The 18,288-nt window shown below is 34.7% G+C and overlaps 1 protein-coding gene across 5 annotated transcripts in view; it reads left to right on the top strand.

The window, feature by feature from the left end:
• The window catches only part of RBM41 (RNA binding motif protein 41), a 60,755-nt gene that overhangs the window by 36,322 nt on the left and 6,145 nt on the right, over window positions 1-18,288 (top strand). For all 5 annotated transcript variants that reach the window (XM_032592100.1, XM_030305295.2, XM_032592098.1 and 2 more), the window contains one exon: window positions 2,757-3,160. In XM_032592100.1, the coding sequence (XP_032447991.1) occupies window positions 2,757-3,160 (404 nt within the window). The remainder of the gene's footprint in view (window positions 1-2,756; window positions 3,161-18,288) is intronic.

Here is an 18,288-nt window from a genome sequence, read left to right as displayed (position 1 = left end):
TTACCCTTTGTCTCAGCAATGCCACCTCTTATAATCTATTTCAAAGATACACTGGAAAAATACAAAATCCTGTATGCACAAGGCTGTTTGTCAGGACATTATTCATATAAGCAAAAAAGACTGGATACAACACTAATGTGCATCAGTAGAGGAGTAGTTGAATAAACTAGTACATCCACACAGTAGAGTACTGTGCAGTTATCAAGAGGAAGGAGAAGAGCTCTACACATTAATATAGTTATTTCCAGGATATATTGCTAAGTGCAAAAAAGAAAGTTGTAGAACAACGTTTATAGTAAGTTACCTTGTATGTAGAAGAGGGGTGTAACTAATGAATTATACACATATATATGTGTTGTGTGTGTGCACCTATTTGCTTATATTTTCAAAAACAAAAACAAAAAAGAAACCTAGCTCCTGGAGACTCAGTTGGTTGAGCATCTGAGTGTCCGACTCTTGATTTTGGCTTGGGTCATGATCTCATGGTTCAGGAGATCAAGCCCCACATAGGGCTCTGTGCTGACACTACAGAGCCCACTTGGGATTCTCTCTCTCCCTCTCTCTCTGCCCCTCCCCAAGTCGCATGCGTGTTCTCTCACTCTCTCTCTCTCAAAAATATAAATAAATAAACATTTAAAAAAGAAACAATGGAATCATAATGTCAAAAGCTAATAAAAATTATTATTTATGGAAAACAAAAGGAATGGGATGAAGGGAACAGAGATAGAGTTGAGACTTCTGTGAAGGTACTGTATGTATTACACAGTTTTCACTTTAGACTCATATAGTGTTCTGCATAATTTAAAAAACTAATAAAAAAGAGAAAAAATCAATTCTGAAAGTTCATAAATAACTTGAAGCAAATGAACCTAACTATAAATAAAGTTGGTAGCATAACCATACAGAGAAAACAGTTATGTAAAGTGACTTTAACACAACATTTGTACATGTATTCATTCCTAAAACTGTATTCAGTGGTTTTATTATTGATAGTTGTATTAGTATTGTTATTGACATTTTAAAATTCTATAAAAACCAAGAAGTTTGAGTAAAAACCTTGAATATTACATTTAAAGTGGACGTACCAGTATGAGCTCATGATTTATTTTTCTTTTAAAAGAATTTCCTAGCGTTGTCCAGTGAAAAGGGCTAGAAGCAACAACTCAACATCTGTGAACACACCTGACAACACATTGTGGTTTCTAAATACTATTCCCCATTAAAAGGACCCAGTGTCCTTGGAGAGATAATCTAGGTTTGAGTCAGGGAATATTCAAAATGAATTTGTAACACCTTGCTGTGCCAAAAAAATGGAAAGCAACACAGGAGCCAATTTGAAGGGACTTACTGGTCCCAAGTGAGATAATTTGACCACCAAAAAGAATAAAGACTACATTTAATTGAAACACAATCAAACATATGAAAATGGTCTCACGATTATACTAAAAATAATCATTGGTTACCATTGGACATTTCTAAGGTACCAACTCATTACTCTCATAGTTGGTAAATACTGGGAAAAAAATCAAGCATTTGTCCTGCCTTTCCTGTATAAACTGTATATGGGAAAACCAAATAATTGACGGTAAGTTCATTATAGGATTCCAGATAATAAATACAACAGAAATAATAGAATTAATAAACACAAAATAAATAATATAATTAGGGGAGTTCCATTTTGCAACTCTTAATAAATTAATAGATCTAGGCAATGGTCATCCATAGATGCAAATCCCATTAGGTGAATGGGAAGACTTCACAGTGGAGGGATCAGACTAACACTGTCTGAATCTGCTGATGAACTTTAGCAACATTAAAGTGGGACCACCAAACATGTGCCCTATGACATGACATAATAGGAAGTATACATCTATCTGTGGAGGATCGTTGCCTAAAATATTGAGTGTAAATCTAATCACATCTCTAGGTCAGCACTATCTTAATGCAGTGTTCCACAATGATGTAAATGGTTTCTATCTATTCTGCCCTTCATGGTATCCACTAGCTACATATGTCTCTCAAGCATTTGAAATGTGACTAGTTAACTGGGGAGCTGACATTTAAAACATTAATTTAAATAGATTTGTGTGGCCAATGACTATTGTCTTAGCGTAGCTCTAGATTTAACTGCCAGTTTGTAAGAAATAGAGGGGATTAAGGAACAAGTGAAACAATAACATGAGGAACAATAAGTCAAATTTCATTTGTTCTCTGGACAAATGATGTGGTTCCTCCAATAATTCAATGGGATGTGGAAAAAATGAGTTGGAGGGGTATAAATGAAGGGGCACTGTTTTAAAATAGAACAGACTTAAGAGCTATAACAGCCAAAGCCTGGTTTAAATTCTGCATTGAACGGCCAAGTGTAAAAAGATAACTTTGAGAGAATCAGAGCCATTTGAATATGAACTCCATTGTAGATGATACTAAGGAATTATTCTGTGGAGTGGGATAATGCCACACTGGTTACATTTTTAATGTCCTTATCGGTTAGGTGCGTGTACTTGCATGACTCAGAGTGAGCACCTCCTTAGATTTTGCACCCGAGGGACCTCACTTGCCTCACCATAGTTCCACCCTTGCTTGAGATACACTGCATTAAACCAACTATATACTACTGTCATTTGTCAAAGGTTGTAATCACTTGCCCCAACAGAGTTTCTATATCTGAAATCCAAGATTTAATTTTTATTTATTTGTCAAAAGTTTTATTGGTAGGCTTTGTAGAACTTCCCTATCTCTTTGTCTTGATCTAGATGAACCCCAAAAGAAGAACAAAGGTGATCCCATGAACAACCTGGAAAGTTTTTACCAAGAGATGATAATGAAAAAACGTCTTGAAGAGTTCCAACTTATGAGAGGTGAACCCTTTGCTTCCCACTCACTGGTCTCAGCTACATCAGTGGGAGATAGTGGCACAGCTGAGAACCCGTCATTACTCCAGGACAAGGGAAAACAGGCAGCACAGGGTAAAGGTCCCAGTCTCCATGTGGCAAAAGTTTTTGATAATTCACCTGAGCAGTGTTGGACTGGGCCTAAGAAGCTGACGCAGCCAATAGAATTTGTCCCAGAAGATGAGATCCAGAGAAATCGTTTGTCAGAGGAAGAGATCCGAAAAATTCCTATGTTTTCTTCATATAATCCAGGGGAGCCAAACAAGGTATAGGCCAAACCAAGAAAAAAAACATGGGTTGTTTTAATTTTTCTTTACCTCTACCTAAATTAATACTTTTAAATTAGCTTTGATTATACCAAGGAATCGTGACATAGGCATAGTGATTGTGTTTTTCCTTGACTTTGACTATTAATTCTCTTCATACTATATAAATAGCATATTTCCTCTGATGTTCTTTGTGGTTTCCTGAGGTCCTAAGCTATCCTTAGAATTTTAAAGAAATCTTGATGAGACTCTAGTCCATACCCACTAGAGGCCCTGAATTGAAGGGAAAGTAACTTCCAGTTTCCTAGGCTAGTAATAAATCAAGTAGTATTCCTAAGACCACCATATCAGGTAACCATGGTGTCTCTGAAATTAGTCAATAAATAATTGGCCACCTGGTTGTGAGTAGGGTTTAGTGTTATTGCATGAGTTTTTTTCTTTAGAATGCTCCATCTGGCTTTCATATGACATATGACTTGAAACTGCTAATAGCTAAGCAGCAAAGTGAAAGTGCAAGGCCTCTAAGGCTTGAGAAATTGACAAATATGTAAGAATTGTAAACCTTGTTTTATTGATCACATCATTATTTCACATTATTGGTATATGTTAACATCCAGAATGGAAAACTTTGTTATGTCGCCCAAAGAGGCAACACAAGCCCCTGGAGCATATACTTGGCCGTGTTTAATTTAAAAAACAAAACCAAAAAAAATAATGTTAGCTTCTGGCTGTCCCTGAATTTTAAAAAAAGACATTATAGATGAGGGATATTAAAGCAGTTTTTTCTGAATGACTGCATTTCTAATATATTCTTGCTGTTCAAGGACAGCTTGATTTGTGTTTTTTATTATAAAATATTACTAATATACAAAAATTTAAAGAATAATATAACAAAAACCCTCATACCTAGCCAGCCATCTTAACCAGTTCTTCATAGTTTCCCTATTTGCTTGTTAGAAAAATAGAGCCTTACAGACACACCTGAAGACTTCCAGGTATCCCTCACCAATCCCATTTCCCTGTCTCCACTCCAGAGGTAACTACTATCCTGAATTTGCTATTTATCATCCTGATGCATGTTTTTATATTTTTGCTACATATTTATATATTCATAAACAAAATATAACTTTACATATTTTAAAACTATATAGATGATGTCATACTCGACATATTCTTCTACAACTTGCTTTTTTGATTCAATATACATAATGTTTTTGAAACTTATTTTAATAATATAAGGAACTATGGAGTATTACATTGTAGAAATACACTATAATTCATTTATCCATTCTCCTGAAGATATTTTCTTTTTCTTTTTGCTATTACAGACCATTCTGCAACAAACATTGTACGTATCTCCTGTTGCATATGTACAAGAGTTTCTCTAGGACAGTTTTTCAAACTTGTGGTTACAATTGTAGGTCACAACAAGCAATTTTTCTAATGAAACAAAATAGAATAGAATAGAAAATATCAAAGTACATTCTGTAGAGTATGGGTGTTGACTGTTTCTGGAAGCTTTTGGTTTGGTTGTGTGTGTGTGTGTGTGTGTGTGTGTGTGTGTGTGTGTGTGGTATATATGTGTGCCAGAATGTAAAATGCATTTCTTCCTATGGATCTAGTCAAAAAAGTTGGAAAAATATTGCTCTATTGCAGTGATTCTTAAATGTTAGTATGGACCAGAATCACCTGGAAGGGCCTGAGAGTTTGCATTTCCAACAAGCTCCCATGAGGTGCTGATGCTACTGGTCTGAGAGTGACATTTTAAGAATCACTGTTCTGTATTACATTCCTAGGAGTGGAATTACTGTGATATAGGGTATGTATATATTCAACTCCATGAGCAGGGTTTCAAAATCTCTTTCATATCCTTGCCAAGACTCTTTAGTGTTGGACTTTTCATTTTTGCCAGTCTAAAATGTTTGAAGGTATCTCATTGACTTCATTTGCAGGTTTCTGATTTCCGATGAAGTTATGCTTGTAATCATACATTTATTAGCCTTTCAGCAACCTTCTGTGCATTGCCTGTTCCATTTCTTTCCCCACTATTTGATTGCTTAGTTTTTCATATTATTTACAGAAATTATTTTTAAATTCTGGATATAAACCCATGTTGCTTATTTAGCAAATATATTCTTCCAGTGGGGGGGCTTATCTTTTAAACGTTATTTCTGATATCTTTTGTTAACCAGAAATCTTTCATTTTAATGTAATCAGATCATCAGTATTTTATTTGATGGTTTGTACTTTTTGAGTCATTTCAAGGAAATCCTTCCCTACAAAACCAACAAAAAGTACACAAACAACCCAATGAAAATGGCCAAAAGATATGAACAAGAAACTCACAGAAGAGAAAACATGAAAAACCAATTAATTACAAAATCTTATTAATAAGTAATCAAAGAAATGTAAAATAAAACTACAGTGAGAAACCATTTAACACCCAGGAAGTTGGTATACATTTAAAGGCCTGACAGTGCCAATGAATGAATATAAATGAGGTGAATATAAATGAGGGCAATCACTTTTATGAACTCTGTAGCAATATCTAGTAAAATGGAAGATGCTCATACACTATAAGTCAGCAATTCCACTCCTAGGTATCAATCTTAGAGGAACTCTTACATGTGAACATTAGATGTTATAAAGATATTCATCGTAGCACAGTTTATAAACAGCACACTTGTTCATCAGCAGGAGAATGGATAAAGCATGGTATATTCATAAAATAGAATATTGTACAGTATAGAAAATGAATAAAATAGAATTACAGGTATCAATATACATGAAACTCACAAACATAATGTTGAATGAAAAAAGCTACTTGCAGACTTCAGGTTTTAGCTCCAATGTGTAAAGTGCTTGGAAGTTATCATTCATGTCTTATAACAAGAAAAACAGCTGAACAAATAAAACAGCAATGACTTTTCTTGGACCCATCAGAGAATTGAAGTCACAAAGCAAATTGCAACCCCCAAGTCTGGAAAGACAGGCAATTACAGAGAATCACAGCCCAGATCTGCTTTTCAGGAGCAGAAAGCACTGTAGCCATAAACTGGTAGGGACACTTATGCAGTAACTTTGACAAACTGCTGGAAGCAGGGTGTAGATTGTTTGAGTGACAAACTCTAGGGGCCTCAGTCTATGAAGGCCCTCATATTTTCATGATTTTTACCTCCAGGAACTCCATTAAGTTCTCAAGGGGAAGGGCCAAGAAACAATCTCCTGTTCCTGGCATGAGGAAGGGAAAAGTAATCATTTTGAAATCTACCCAGAGCTTCTACCTAACAAAGGGATACCCAGCAAGTGAAACATCTTTACCTAAGCCTTCTCCAGCCTGGGAGAAGGGAAATTATCCAACTCCCGAGGCCTCTAACCTTCCTGTCTCATCTAAGGGGGGGGGGGGGACTAGAAGACACTTGTGAAGGTTACAGGCTGGGGACACAGACAGGCTAAAAGACTTGAGACTTAATTATGTGATTACAGAATGTTTCTCCCTGCCCCACAGATCAATGGGGCTTCAATATAATAACTACGGACTACAGCTGAAAGACTTGCAAGATTCAGACTCCGTTTAAGGAGGTATTAGGGAATCTGAAAGAAAATAGGGGAGAAAAAGCAAGAACATTAGGGGAAATTGAAACCTCTGACACCTACAGCTAGAGTAAACACTAAACACCATCAACTCCTTGCCAGATTAACATAAAACCTGTACTAATGGCCTGTTTACCTTAACTCCTCTTAACTTAGACATCATGTCCAGTTTTCAACAAAAAAAATGGCAAGGCATGCTAAAAGAAAAGCCAGTCTGAAGAGACCAAGCAAACATCAGAACCAAACTCAGATATGCAAGTTTTAGAATTATATGATAATATTTAAATTTAACTTAAATTTAAATTTTTTTTAATGTTTATTTTTATTTTTGAGACAGAGAGAGACAGAGCATGAATGGGGGAGGGGCAGAGAGAGAGGGAGACACAGAATCGGAAGCAGGCTCCAGGCTCCGAGCCATCAGCCCAGAGCCTGACGCGGGGCTCGAACTCACGAACCGTGAGATCGTGACCTGAGCCGAAGTCGGACGCTCAACCGACTGAGCCACCCAGGTGCCCCTAAATTTAACTTAAATTTAAAATAACTATGATTAATATGCTAAAGAATCTATTAGAGAAAATAAACAATATGCAAGAACAGATGGGTAGTGTAAGCAGATAGAAACTCAGAATCAGAAGGAGATGCAAGAAATCAGAAACACTAAAAAGAAATGCTTTTGATAGATTCATCAGTGGACTGGAAGTGGCCAAGGAAAGAATCCATATGCTTGAAGACATGTCAATAAAAACCTTCCAAACTGAAATGCAAAGAGAAAAAGAACTGTAAAAAAATTGAAAATAATATCCAAGAGCTATGGACAATTTCAAAAGGTATAACATACATGTGATTGGAATACCAGAAGGAGAATAAAGAAAAGGAGCAGAAGAGATAGCTGAAGTAGGAATGGCTGAGAAGTTTACAAAATTAATGGTAGACACGGGACCACAGATTCAGGATCTGGGAAGACAATATCAATCAGGATAAATAACCCCAGACTAAGTGTATCATGTTCAAACACAGAATACTGATCCAAAGAGAAAATCTTGAAAACACCCAGAGGAAACACTTTACCTATAGAGGAACAATAAGAATTACATTGGATCTCTCATCAGAAATCAGACACGCAAGAAGAGAAAAGTGAAATATTTAAAGTATTGAAGGAAAAAAACACCCATCTAGAAATCTGTATACAGCAAAACAATCCTTCTAAAGTTAACCAAAAAATACTTTCTCAGACAAACAAAAACTGAGGGAATTTGTCAGCAGTAAATCTGTCTTGTGAGAAAAAAAAAATGTAAGTTTTTCCAGAGAGAAGGAAAATGATATAGGCCAGAAAATCAGATCTCTATAAAGAAAAGAAGAGCATAGGAGAAGGAATACGTGAAGGTAAAATGAAATCTTTTATTTTCTTATTTTTAAGTGATCTAAAAGATAACTATTCAAAGTAATGTGTTAGGTAATTATAGCATATTGATAAATGAATGTTATAAGGCAGGAATGTTATAAGGAATAGGAGGGAAGAATTAGTATTTGGTGTATATAACTATTATAAGTTACCTGCACTACCTGTGAAGTGGTATGATGTTATTTGAGAGTGGGCTTAGATTAGTCATAAATGAGTATTGTAAACTCTTAGGCAACCACTAAAAAATTATAAAATGAAATATAATTGATATGCCAAGAGGGGTGAAAATGGAATCATATAAAATGATACCCATTCTCTATAATCTTTTCCACAAAATAGAAACTTTCTAACTCATTTTATGAAACCAGCCTTAGCTTAATACCCAAACCAGATAAAATCATTAAATAAAGCAAAACTACAGATCAATATCTCTCAGAGCACAGAGAAAAATCTTAAATTTTAGGAAAATAAAAATAGTTTGATTGAAAAATTAAAATATTTGGAAATGAAATCCAACAGGTATAAAAATAATTATATTTCATGATCAAGCAAGATTTATTCGAGGTGTCTATGGCTGATTCAACATTTGAAAATCAATTAATATAATCTACCACATCAACAAACTAAAGAAAAATTATATAATTATTTCAATTGATGTAGAAAAGGCATTTAACAAAATGAAAACTCATTCATGACAAAAACTCTCAGCAAACTAGGAATAGAAAGAAACACCCTCAACCTCCTTAAGAATATCTACAAAACCCTACAGCTAACATACTTAATGGTGGGGAACTGGGTGCTTTCCCCTTTGATCAGGAATAAGACAAAGATGTACCCTCTCCCTGCTTCTTTTCAGTATTGTACTAGAAATGCTAACTAGTGCAATAAGAAAAGAAACAGCACACAGATTGAGAAGAAAAAAAAATTGTCTTTTTTCACAGATGACATGTATGTCTATGTAGAAAATTCCGAAGAATCAATAACAACAATGTGAAAGAACTATGGGAACTAATAAATGCAATATAGCAAGGTTGGAGGATACAAGGTTTATATGCAAAAGCCAATTGCTTTTCTGTACACCGAGAAATGAACAATTGAAATTTAAATTTAAAACTCAATGCTGTTTACAAAAGCACCACAAAAAGTAAAATACTTACGTATAAATCTAACAAAATATGTACAGGATCTATGTACAGAAAACTATAAAAACTCTGATGAAAAATTAAAGAAGATGATAAATGCAGAGATATTTATGTTCATGGATTGCAAGACTTAACACTGTTAAGAAGTCAGTTGTACCCAAATTGATATGTAGATTCCACACAATCCCAACAAAATCCTGGCAAGCTATTTTGTAGATATAGACCAACTGATTATAAGTTTATGTGGAAAGACAAAAGACCCAGAATATCCAACATAATACTGAAGAAGAGCAAAGTTGGAGGACTAATACTATCCATGTTTGAGATTTACTATAATCAAAAAGGGTGGTGTTGGTGAAAAAAAGACATAGATCAATTGAGCAGAATAGGGACTCCAGAAATAGACTCACACAAATATAATGAACTAATCTTTGACAAGGGAGCAAAGGCAGTTCAATGAAGAAACGGTAGTCTTTTCAACAAATTATGCTAAAACAACAAACTGGTTATCTACATGCAAAATAGGAATCTAAACACAGATCTCAAAATGAGATCTCAAAAATGAGGTCTCAAAAAATGACCTCAAAATAGGTCATAGATCTAAATGTAAAGCACAGTACTATAACACTTATAGAAGAAAATAGAAAATCTAAATGACCTTGTGTTTGGTGATGCATCTATAGACACAACACCAAAAGCATAATTTGTGAAAGAAAAAAATTGATAAATCAGACTTTATTAAATTTATAAACTTCTGTTTTGTGAAAGACACTTTTAAGAAAATCAAAAGCCAAGCCACAGACTAGAAGAAAATATTTGTAAAACATTTCTAATAAAGGACTTTCATCCAAAATACAAAGACATGTCCTTGAGACACTGTCTTTTTCACAAAGACATGGAACTCAACAGTAGTGAAACAAACAACCCGATTAAAAAATGGGCAAAATGTAAGAACAGTCACCTCACCAAAGAAGTTATATACATGTCAAATTAGCATATGAAAAGCAGCTCATCATCGCTGTCATCAGGGGATTGCAAAATAAAACAACAGTGAGATGCCATTACACACCTATTAGAATGGCTAAAATTCACAATAAAACTGACAATACTAAATGCTATTGAGGATGATGAGCAACAGGAACTCCTACTCATTGCTGGTGAGAATAGAAAATGTTACGACTTCTTTGAAGTCAGTTCAGCAGTCTCACAAAGCTAAACATTGTTTTACTGTATAATCCAGTAATTACGCTGTTATTTACCCAATTGATTTGAAAACCTATATTTATACAAAAACCAGCATGTGAATGTTTATCAGTTTTACTCATAATTGCCAAAAACTGGAAGCAATTAGAATGTCCTTCAGTAGATGAATGGATACATTCACCTGTGCTGCATCTATACAGTGGGATATAATTCGTCAATAAAGAGAGCTGACAAGCCACAGAAAGGCACAGAGGAACTATAAATATATTAATAAGTGAAAGCCAGTATTAAAAGACTATATACTGTATGATTCCAATTATGTGACATTACAGAAAACACAAAAATGTAGAGATAGTAAATGACCAATGGTTGCCAGGAGTTCAGGGGGTTGGAGAAGAGAGAAATAGGGGAAGCACAGCATTTTTAAGGCAGTAAAGTTATTCTATAAGATAATGTAATGGTGGATGCAAGATATGCATTTGTCAAAGCCCATAAAACTGTACAGCATGAAGAGTGACCCTTAATGTATACAAATATTAAAAAATCATTTGAGAGGTTGGGGAACCCCGGGAAAGAATGAAGACTATGACAAGACAATCTTACAGATATATGAAGCAACCTCAATGAAGGTATGTGGGTGAAAGATGCTGACTTAAGTATCTTTGGAAATATGTGGAGTCTAGAAGACTAAAAACAGAAGTCACTGTACCCTAGTTAATAAGGTTGCACATAATCACTGTACCCTAGTTAATAAGGTTGTGTCTCATGAGGGTACTGGTTAACAATCCTGATACTGATACACATGTATAATGAAATGGAGCAATTAAGTAAATGGATGGCAGGTGGTGGGAGCCAGGTTTCTCACTGGTAGAATTCACAAACAAGCAAAGAAAAGAAGCTAGAATGATCCATATAATGGTTTAGAGTTGGAGACAGCAGCATGAAATCATGTTTAGCTTAGTATAGATATAGATGATTATATATAAAATATTTATAGATATGTATATATACACAGGTTAGTATAAGCATAATTTTTTCTCTGTCAGCTGAGAGGGTCTAAATGAAGTGATACTCCATTGGCAACAAGCATGTTCAGTACCCAAATCTTAGTTTGTAATACCATTCTCTTGTAAAAGGAACCAGGACTCCTTAGAGATATGACTAATTCTAGTAGTGGGGCAGGAAATGTACAAGATGAGCCTTGAACATTTTGTAGTGACAGAAAGTAAGAAAGTGCTGAAAACAACAACATAAAAACAGTGTTGGGAATATGCCAAAGGAGCACAAGAGCCAACTGAAAGAGTTTCCAGTGACCAAAGCTGGAACAACTTGTGCAACAAACTAGGTGAATTAATATTGGATTATAACCTAAAGTATAGGATAAATAGCTATGACTGCATACTGATAATAAAATGATTGAGTAAATCAAATAACTGGGGGAGATAAGATAAATATCCCACACAGAAGAATTTTAAATAATTTACATAGATGCTCCATCTCAAACTGGGGGAGCATAACTTTCCACTTCTTAGTTTTGAGGTATTGAGTGACTTATTTCCGAAGAGTACAGTATGGAAAGGCAAGAAAAAAAGACTAATATTGCAGCGTAGAAACCTAACAAACACTGTCTCAGCCAGTTGTTCAAGGCCAACATCAACAGTCATTAATCACGATGATAGTATGCATACTTGATGTGATATGTTCAAAATTGAACTTTCCTCTCTGGTCTTCCTTCTCATAATCCATAACCCCAATCTAACATGAGAAAAACACCAAAAAAAAAAAAAAATCTAGTAGTGGGCCATCCTACAAAATACCTGACCAGGATTCCTCAAAACTGTCAAGATCATTAAAAACAAGAAGTCTGAGAAACTGCCACAACCAAGAGGAGCCTAAAGACACATGAAAACTAAATGTACTGTGGTAACCTGGATGGAATCCTGAAACAAGAAAAGGATATTAGGGAAAAACTAAGGAAATCTAAATAAACTATGGCCTTTGGTTAATAATAAGGTATCAATATTCATTCATTCATTTTAACAAATGCACCATAGCAATGTAAGATGTTAATTATAGGGGAGACTGGGTGTGGGGTATGTGGGAACTCTTTGTACTACCTTCTCAGTTTTTCTGTAAATCTAAAACTGTTCTAAAAAATAATCTACTTTTTAAAAATTTAAAACAGATACCTGCATAAAAATGCATACAGTTTTATACTATTTATGTAAAGTTCAAAACATGCAAAACAGAACTGTATATTGCAGAGGGATGCCAGGAAGTTTCATCCTGTACTATCACTTGAGTATCTGTTTTTCTGTTTCACAGAAATGGTAATCTTGTTTTTGAGCCTAGCTGTATCTTTCTTTGTGTGTGTGTGTGTGTGTGTGTGTGTGTGCGCGCGCGCGTTTGTGTGTGTGTGAATATATATGTATGTTGGTGATACGTACATACATACATACCTGTGTGTGTGAATATATATGTATGTTGGTGATATGTTCATACATATCTGTGTGTGTGTGTGTGTGTGTGTGTGTGTGTGTGTGTGTGTGTGTGTTTGGAGCAGAGAAGATGCATCCAAGCAAGAAGTGACCAAGCCACGTCTACCAGAAGTCATCTTGATTTTTAAAAAATGTTCATATCAAAGGGAGCCATCTTAGTATGGATCTTTCCTACTTGGTGAGAAACTTGCAGTATGTTTCACATACTCCTTTCTATGGTTATTTAATTTGATGATGCTTTTATGATAAGTATTTCAGAGCCAAAACTCTAGATCACCTGAAATTACTTAAGTGAATCACAAGTCAGTCAATCTGTGCCTTTGCCTTTATGATACAAGTGTAGTTAAATCTAAATATGCAATATCCAGCTTTTAAAGTCTTTGAGACACAGACTCTTATTATATAACGTTTAATATATTTATTTGTGTTTTAGTGGTTAACTCATTTAAGTGGGCTCTATTTTCTAGCTCTTTGCTTATGCCGCTTTTCTCTGAATTCTTCTCAAGTTCCATTAAACTGTAAAGGTTATAGTTTATTCTAACTAACATATAGAGATTTTTTTTCTTCCATCTTTTCTTATTGTAGTAAAACACATGTAACTTGAGATCTACCCCGTTAACAATAATGTAACTTGAGATCTACCCTCTTAACAATATTTTAAGTATACGTTACAGTGTTGTTAACTATAGGCACAATGTTGTCCAGCACATCTCTAGAACTTTTCATCCTGCATGACTGAACTTCATAAGTACTGAATAGCAACTCCCCATTTCCCTCTCCCTTCAGCCCCTGACAGCCACCATTCTACTTTTGCTTCAATGAGTTTGACTACTATAGATAACCACATATAAGTGAAATCATGTAGTATTTGTCCTTCTGTGACTGGCTTATTGCATTTAGCATAATGCACTCAAGATTCATCCATGTTGTAGCATATGACCAGATTTTCTTCCTTTTTCTGGATGAATGGTATTCCATTGTATGTGTATACCACATCTTCTTTATCCATTCATCCATGATGGATATTGCCACCTCTTGGCTATTGTGAACAGTGTTTTCATATGTGTTCAGATATCTCTTTGATATTCTGATTTTAATTCTTTTGGATAAGTATCTGGAAGTGGGATTTCTGGACCATATGGTAGTTCTATTTTTAATTTTTTGTAGCACCTCCATACTGTTCATAGTGGCTGCACCATTTTACATTCTGCCAATAGTGTACAGGAATTCCAATTTGTGTACATCCTTGCCAAATTATTTCCTGTATGTGTTCTTTGAAGAAATGTCTATTTAGGTCTTTTGCCCATTTTTAAAATTTTTTATTCTTTAATGTTTATTTATTTTTGAGAGCGATAGAGTGAGCAGCAGAGGGGCAGAGGGAGAGGGAGAAAGAGAATCCCAAGCAGGCTTCATGCTGTCAGCCCAGATTGCAATGTGGGGCTCAATCTCATGAACCTGTGAGATCATGACCTGACCTGAAAGCAGGAGGCGGTTGCTCAACTGACTGAGCCACCCAGGTGCCCCTTGCGTGTTTTTTTTTTTTTTAATTGGGTTATCTGTCTTTTTGCTGTTGAGTTGTAAGAGTTCCTTATATATTTTAGATATTAACTTCTAATAAGATATTTGGTTTATAAATATATTCTTCCATTCTGTTGGTTGCCTTTTCACTTTGCTGATTGTTTCCTTTGCTGTACAGAAGTATTTCAGTCGATGTAGTCCCACTTTATTTTTGCTTTTGCTGCCTGTGCTTCTCATGTAATATTCAGTTGACTGGATTTTGACTGAATTCAGTTGAGTTGACTTTTGTGTGTGGTATAAAATAAGAGTCCAGTTTTGTTATTTTGCATGTGGATACCAACTTTTCCCAGCACCATTTGTTGAAGGAACTATCTTTTCCAAATTATGTATTCTTGCCCCTATGTTGATCAGTTGACTGTATATGTGTGAGTTTATTTCTGGGTTCTATTCTCTTCCATTGGTCTATATAACTGTCTTTATGCTAGTTTGCTCTTTTGATTACTGTAGATTTGTAATATGTTTCAAAATTAAGTGAGAGGCCTCCAGTTTGGTTCTTATTTTTCACGATTGCTTTGGCTATTTGGGGTCTCTTGTGGTTCCATATGAATTTTAGGATTGTTTTTTTCTATTCCTATAAAAACTATTGGGATTTTGATAGGAATTGCATTAAATCTGTAGATCACTAGGTAGTGTGTAAATTTTAACAATATTGTTTTCCAGTCCATGAACATGGGACATTTTTGCATTTGTGTCTTCTTTAATTTTTTTTAGCAATGTTTTGTGGTCTTCAGTGTACTAGTCCTTCATTTCCTTGGCTGTCTTTTTTTAATTGAAGAATGATTGACATTTGAAAAAGCTGTACATATTTATTTTGCATTTTTTTGTCAATTTTTTATTTACTTTCTAGTTAAAATATAGTGTAATACTGTTTTCAGGAGTAAAATTTAGTGATTCATCACTTACAACATCCAGTAAAGCTGTACATATTTAATGTATGAATCTTGATGAGTTTGAAAATAAATGTACACCATGAAACTATCACCATATACAATGCCCTAAACTTAACCATCACCTCTAGAAATTTCCTTCCTCCTCCTTTGTTTTATCATAACATTTAACATAAGATCTACCCTCTTAATAAATTTTAAGTATCTGATACAGTATTGATAACTATATGCACCATGCTGTACAGTAGATCTATAGGATTTATTCATCTTGCATGAACATCTTTGATGAACATCTCCCCAGTTAGCCCTCCTCCCAGCCTCACAGTAAACATGATTCTACTCTGCTTTTATGAGTTTGGCTGTGTTGGATGCCTGATATAAATGGGATCATGTAGTATTTCTTCTGTGTTTTGTTTATTTCCCTTGGAATAGTGTCTTCCAAGTTTATCTTGTAGCAAATGAAAAGATTTTCTTTTTTTAAAAGGCCAAATAATATTCCATTGTATTTATACACATTTTCTTTATCCATTCATCTGTCAGTGGACATTTAGGTTGTTTCCATGTCTTTGCTATTGTAAATAATGCTGCACTGCACAAGGGAATGCAGATAGTTCTTCCAGATCCCAATTCCAGTTCTTTTGGGTATATACCCATGGGTGGGATTGCAGGATTGTATGTTAGTTCTACTTTTAATTTTTTGAGGAACCTCCGTACTGTTTTCCATAGTGGTTATAATGATTTACATTCCCACCAATAGCATACAAGGCTTAGAATTTCTCCATATCCTCACCAACACTTACTTTTTGTTGTTGTTGTTATTAATAGCCATCCTAACAGATGTGAAGTAGTATTTCATTGAGGTTTTGATTTGCATTTTCCTGATAGTTAGTAATATTGAGCATCTTTTTATATACCTGTTGGCCATTTGTATGTCATTTTTGAAGAAATGACTATTCAGGTCTTTTGCCCATTTTTAAAATTGGGTTATTTGGGGTTTTTTGTTTTGTTTTGTTTTGCTATTGCATTTCAGGAGTCCCTTATATGTTTTAGATATTAATCCTTTATCAGATATCAGATATATGATCTGCAAATATTTTCTCCTGTGCCTTGCTTTTTCATTTTGCTGATTTTTTTTGGCTGTACAGGTTTTTAGTTCTAATCATACTTGTTCGTTTTTGCTTTTGTTGTTGCTTGTGCTTTGATGTCATATCCAGGAAGTCATTGCCAACATCATTGTCCAGAAGATTTTTTCCCTAATTTTTCTTCTAGGAGTTTTTGGAGTTTCAGGTCTTATTTTAAAATATTGAATCCATTTTGGGTTGATTTTTATGTGTGGTGTGAGTTAAGCATCTACTTTAATTCTTTTGCTGTGGGTATCCAGTTTTCTCAACACCATTTATTATGAGACTATCTTTTTACCATTGTGTATTCTTGGCCCCCTTGTCAAAGGTCAGTGTACCATAAATATGTGGTTTATTTCTGGGCTCCCTATTCTGTTTTATTGGTCAATATGTTTGTTTCTTATGCCAGTACCATGCTGTTTTGATTACTGTAGCTTGAAATTAGGAAATATGATGCCTCCTGCTTTGTTCTTCTTCCTCAAGATTATTTTGTCTACTTGGGATCTGTTATGATTCCATATGCATTTGAGGATTTTTTTATTTCCATAAAAATTGACATTGGGATTTTGATAAGGATTATATTGAATCAGTAAATCACTTTGGGTAGTATGAACATTTTGATAGTACTTGCAGTCAATGAATATGGGATAGCTTTCCATTTATTTGTGTCTTTTTCAATTTCTTTCATCAATGTTATGTAGTTTTCTGTGTACAAGTCTTTAAGCTCCATGGTTAAGTTTATTTCTGAGCATTTTATTCTTTTTGATACTATTGTAAATGGGATTGGCTTTTTTCTTATTTCGTTTTCATGCAGTTCATTGTTAGGGTGTAAACATTTAGAAGGATTGATACTTTCATTGTTAGTGTAAACATTTAGAAGGATTGATATTAATTCTTCTTTAAGTGTTTGGTAGAATTCACCCATGAAACCATCTGGTCCTGGGCTTTTCTGTGCTGTGAGGTTTTTGAAGACTGATTCAATCTCATTACTAGTTATAAATCTCGTTAGATTTTCTATTTATTCATGATTTAGTCTTGGTAGGTTGTACATTTCTAAGAATTTATCCTTTTCTACGTTATCCAATTTGTTGGCATACAGTTGTTCATAGTAGTCTCTTGTAATCCTTTCTTTTTCTGTGGCATCAGTTATAACATCTCCTCTTTTTTTTTTTCTGATTTTATTTGAGTCTTCCCTCCTTTTTCCTCTACCTAGCCAAAGGCAGTCAATTTTGTTGCTCTTTTTAAAAAGCCAGCTATTAGTTTAGTTGATTTTTTTCTAGTTTTTCTAATCTCCTTTGTTTATTTCTGCTTTAGTTTTTATTTCTTTCCTTCTACTAACTTTGGACTTAGTTTGCTTCTTTTCCTAGTTCCTTAATTGTAGAGTTAAGTTGTTTATTTGAAATCTTATTTTATTTTATTAATATATATATATATTTTAAAAGTTTATTTGTCTATTTTGAGAGAGCACACGAGCAAGGGGAGGGGCAGAAAGAGAGGGAGAAAGAGAATCCCCAAGCAGGCTCCACGCTGTCAGCACAGAGCATGATGTGGGGCTCAAACTCACCAACCGTGAGATCATGACCTGAGGTGAAATCAAGAGCCAGATACTTAACCGACTGAGCCACCCAGGTACCCCTTTATTTTATTTTTTAAGTGGGCTCAACTGCCCAAGGTGGGGCTTGAACTCAAGACCCTGAGATCAA

The sequence above is a fragment of the Lynx canadensis genome, chromosome X (genome assembly GCF_007474595.2).
Source record: "Lynx canadensis isolate LIC74 chromosome X, mLynCan4.pri.v2, whole genome shotgun sequence".
In the NCBI taxonomy this organism is placed as follows: Eukaryota; Metazoa; Chordata; class Mammalia; order Carnivora; family Felidae; genus Lynx; species Lynx canadensis.
This window is presented reverse-complemented; position numbering and strand designations above follow the sequence as displayed.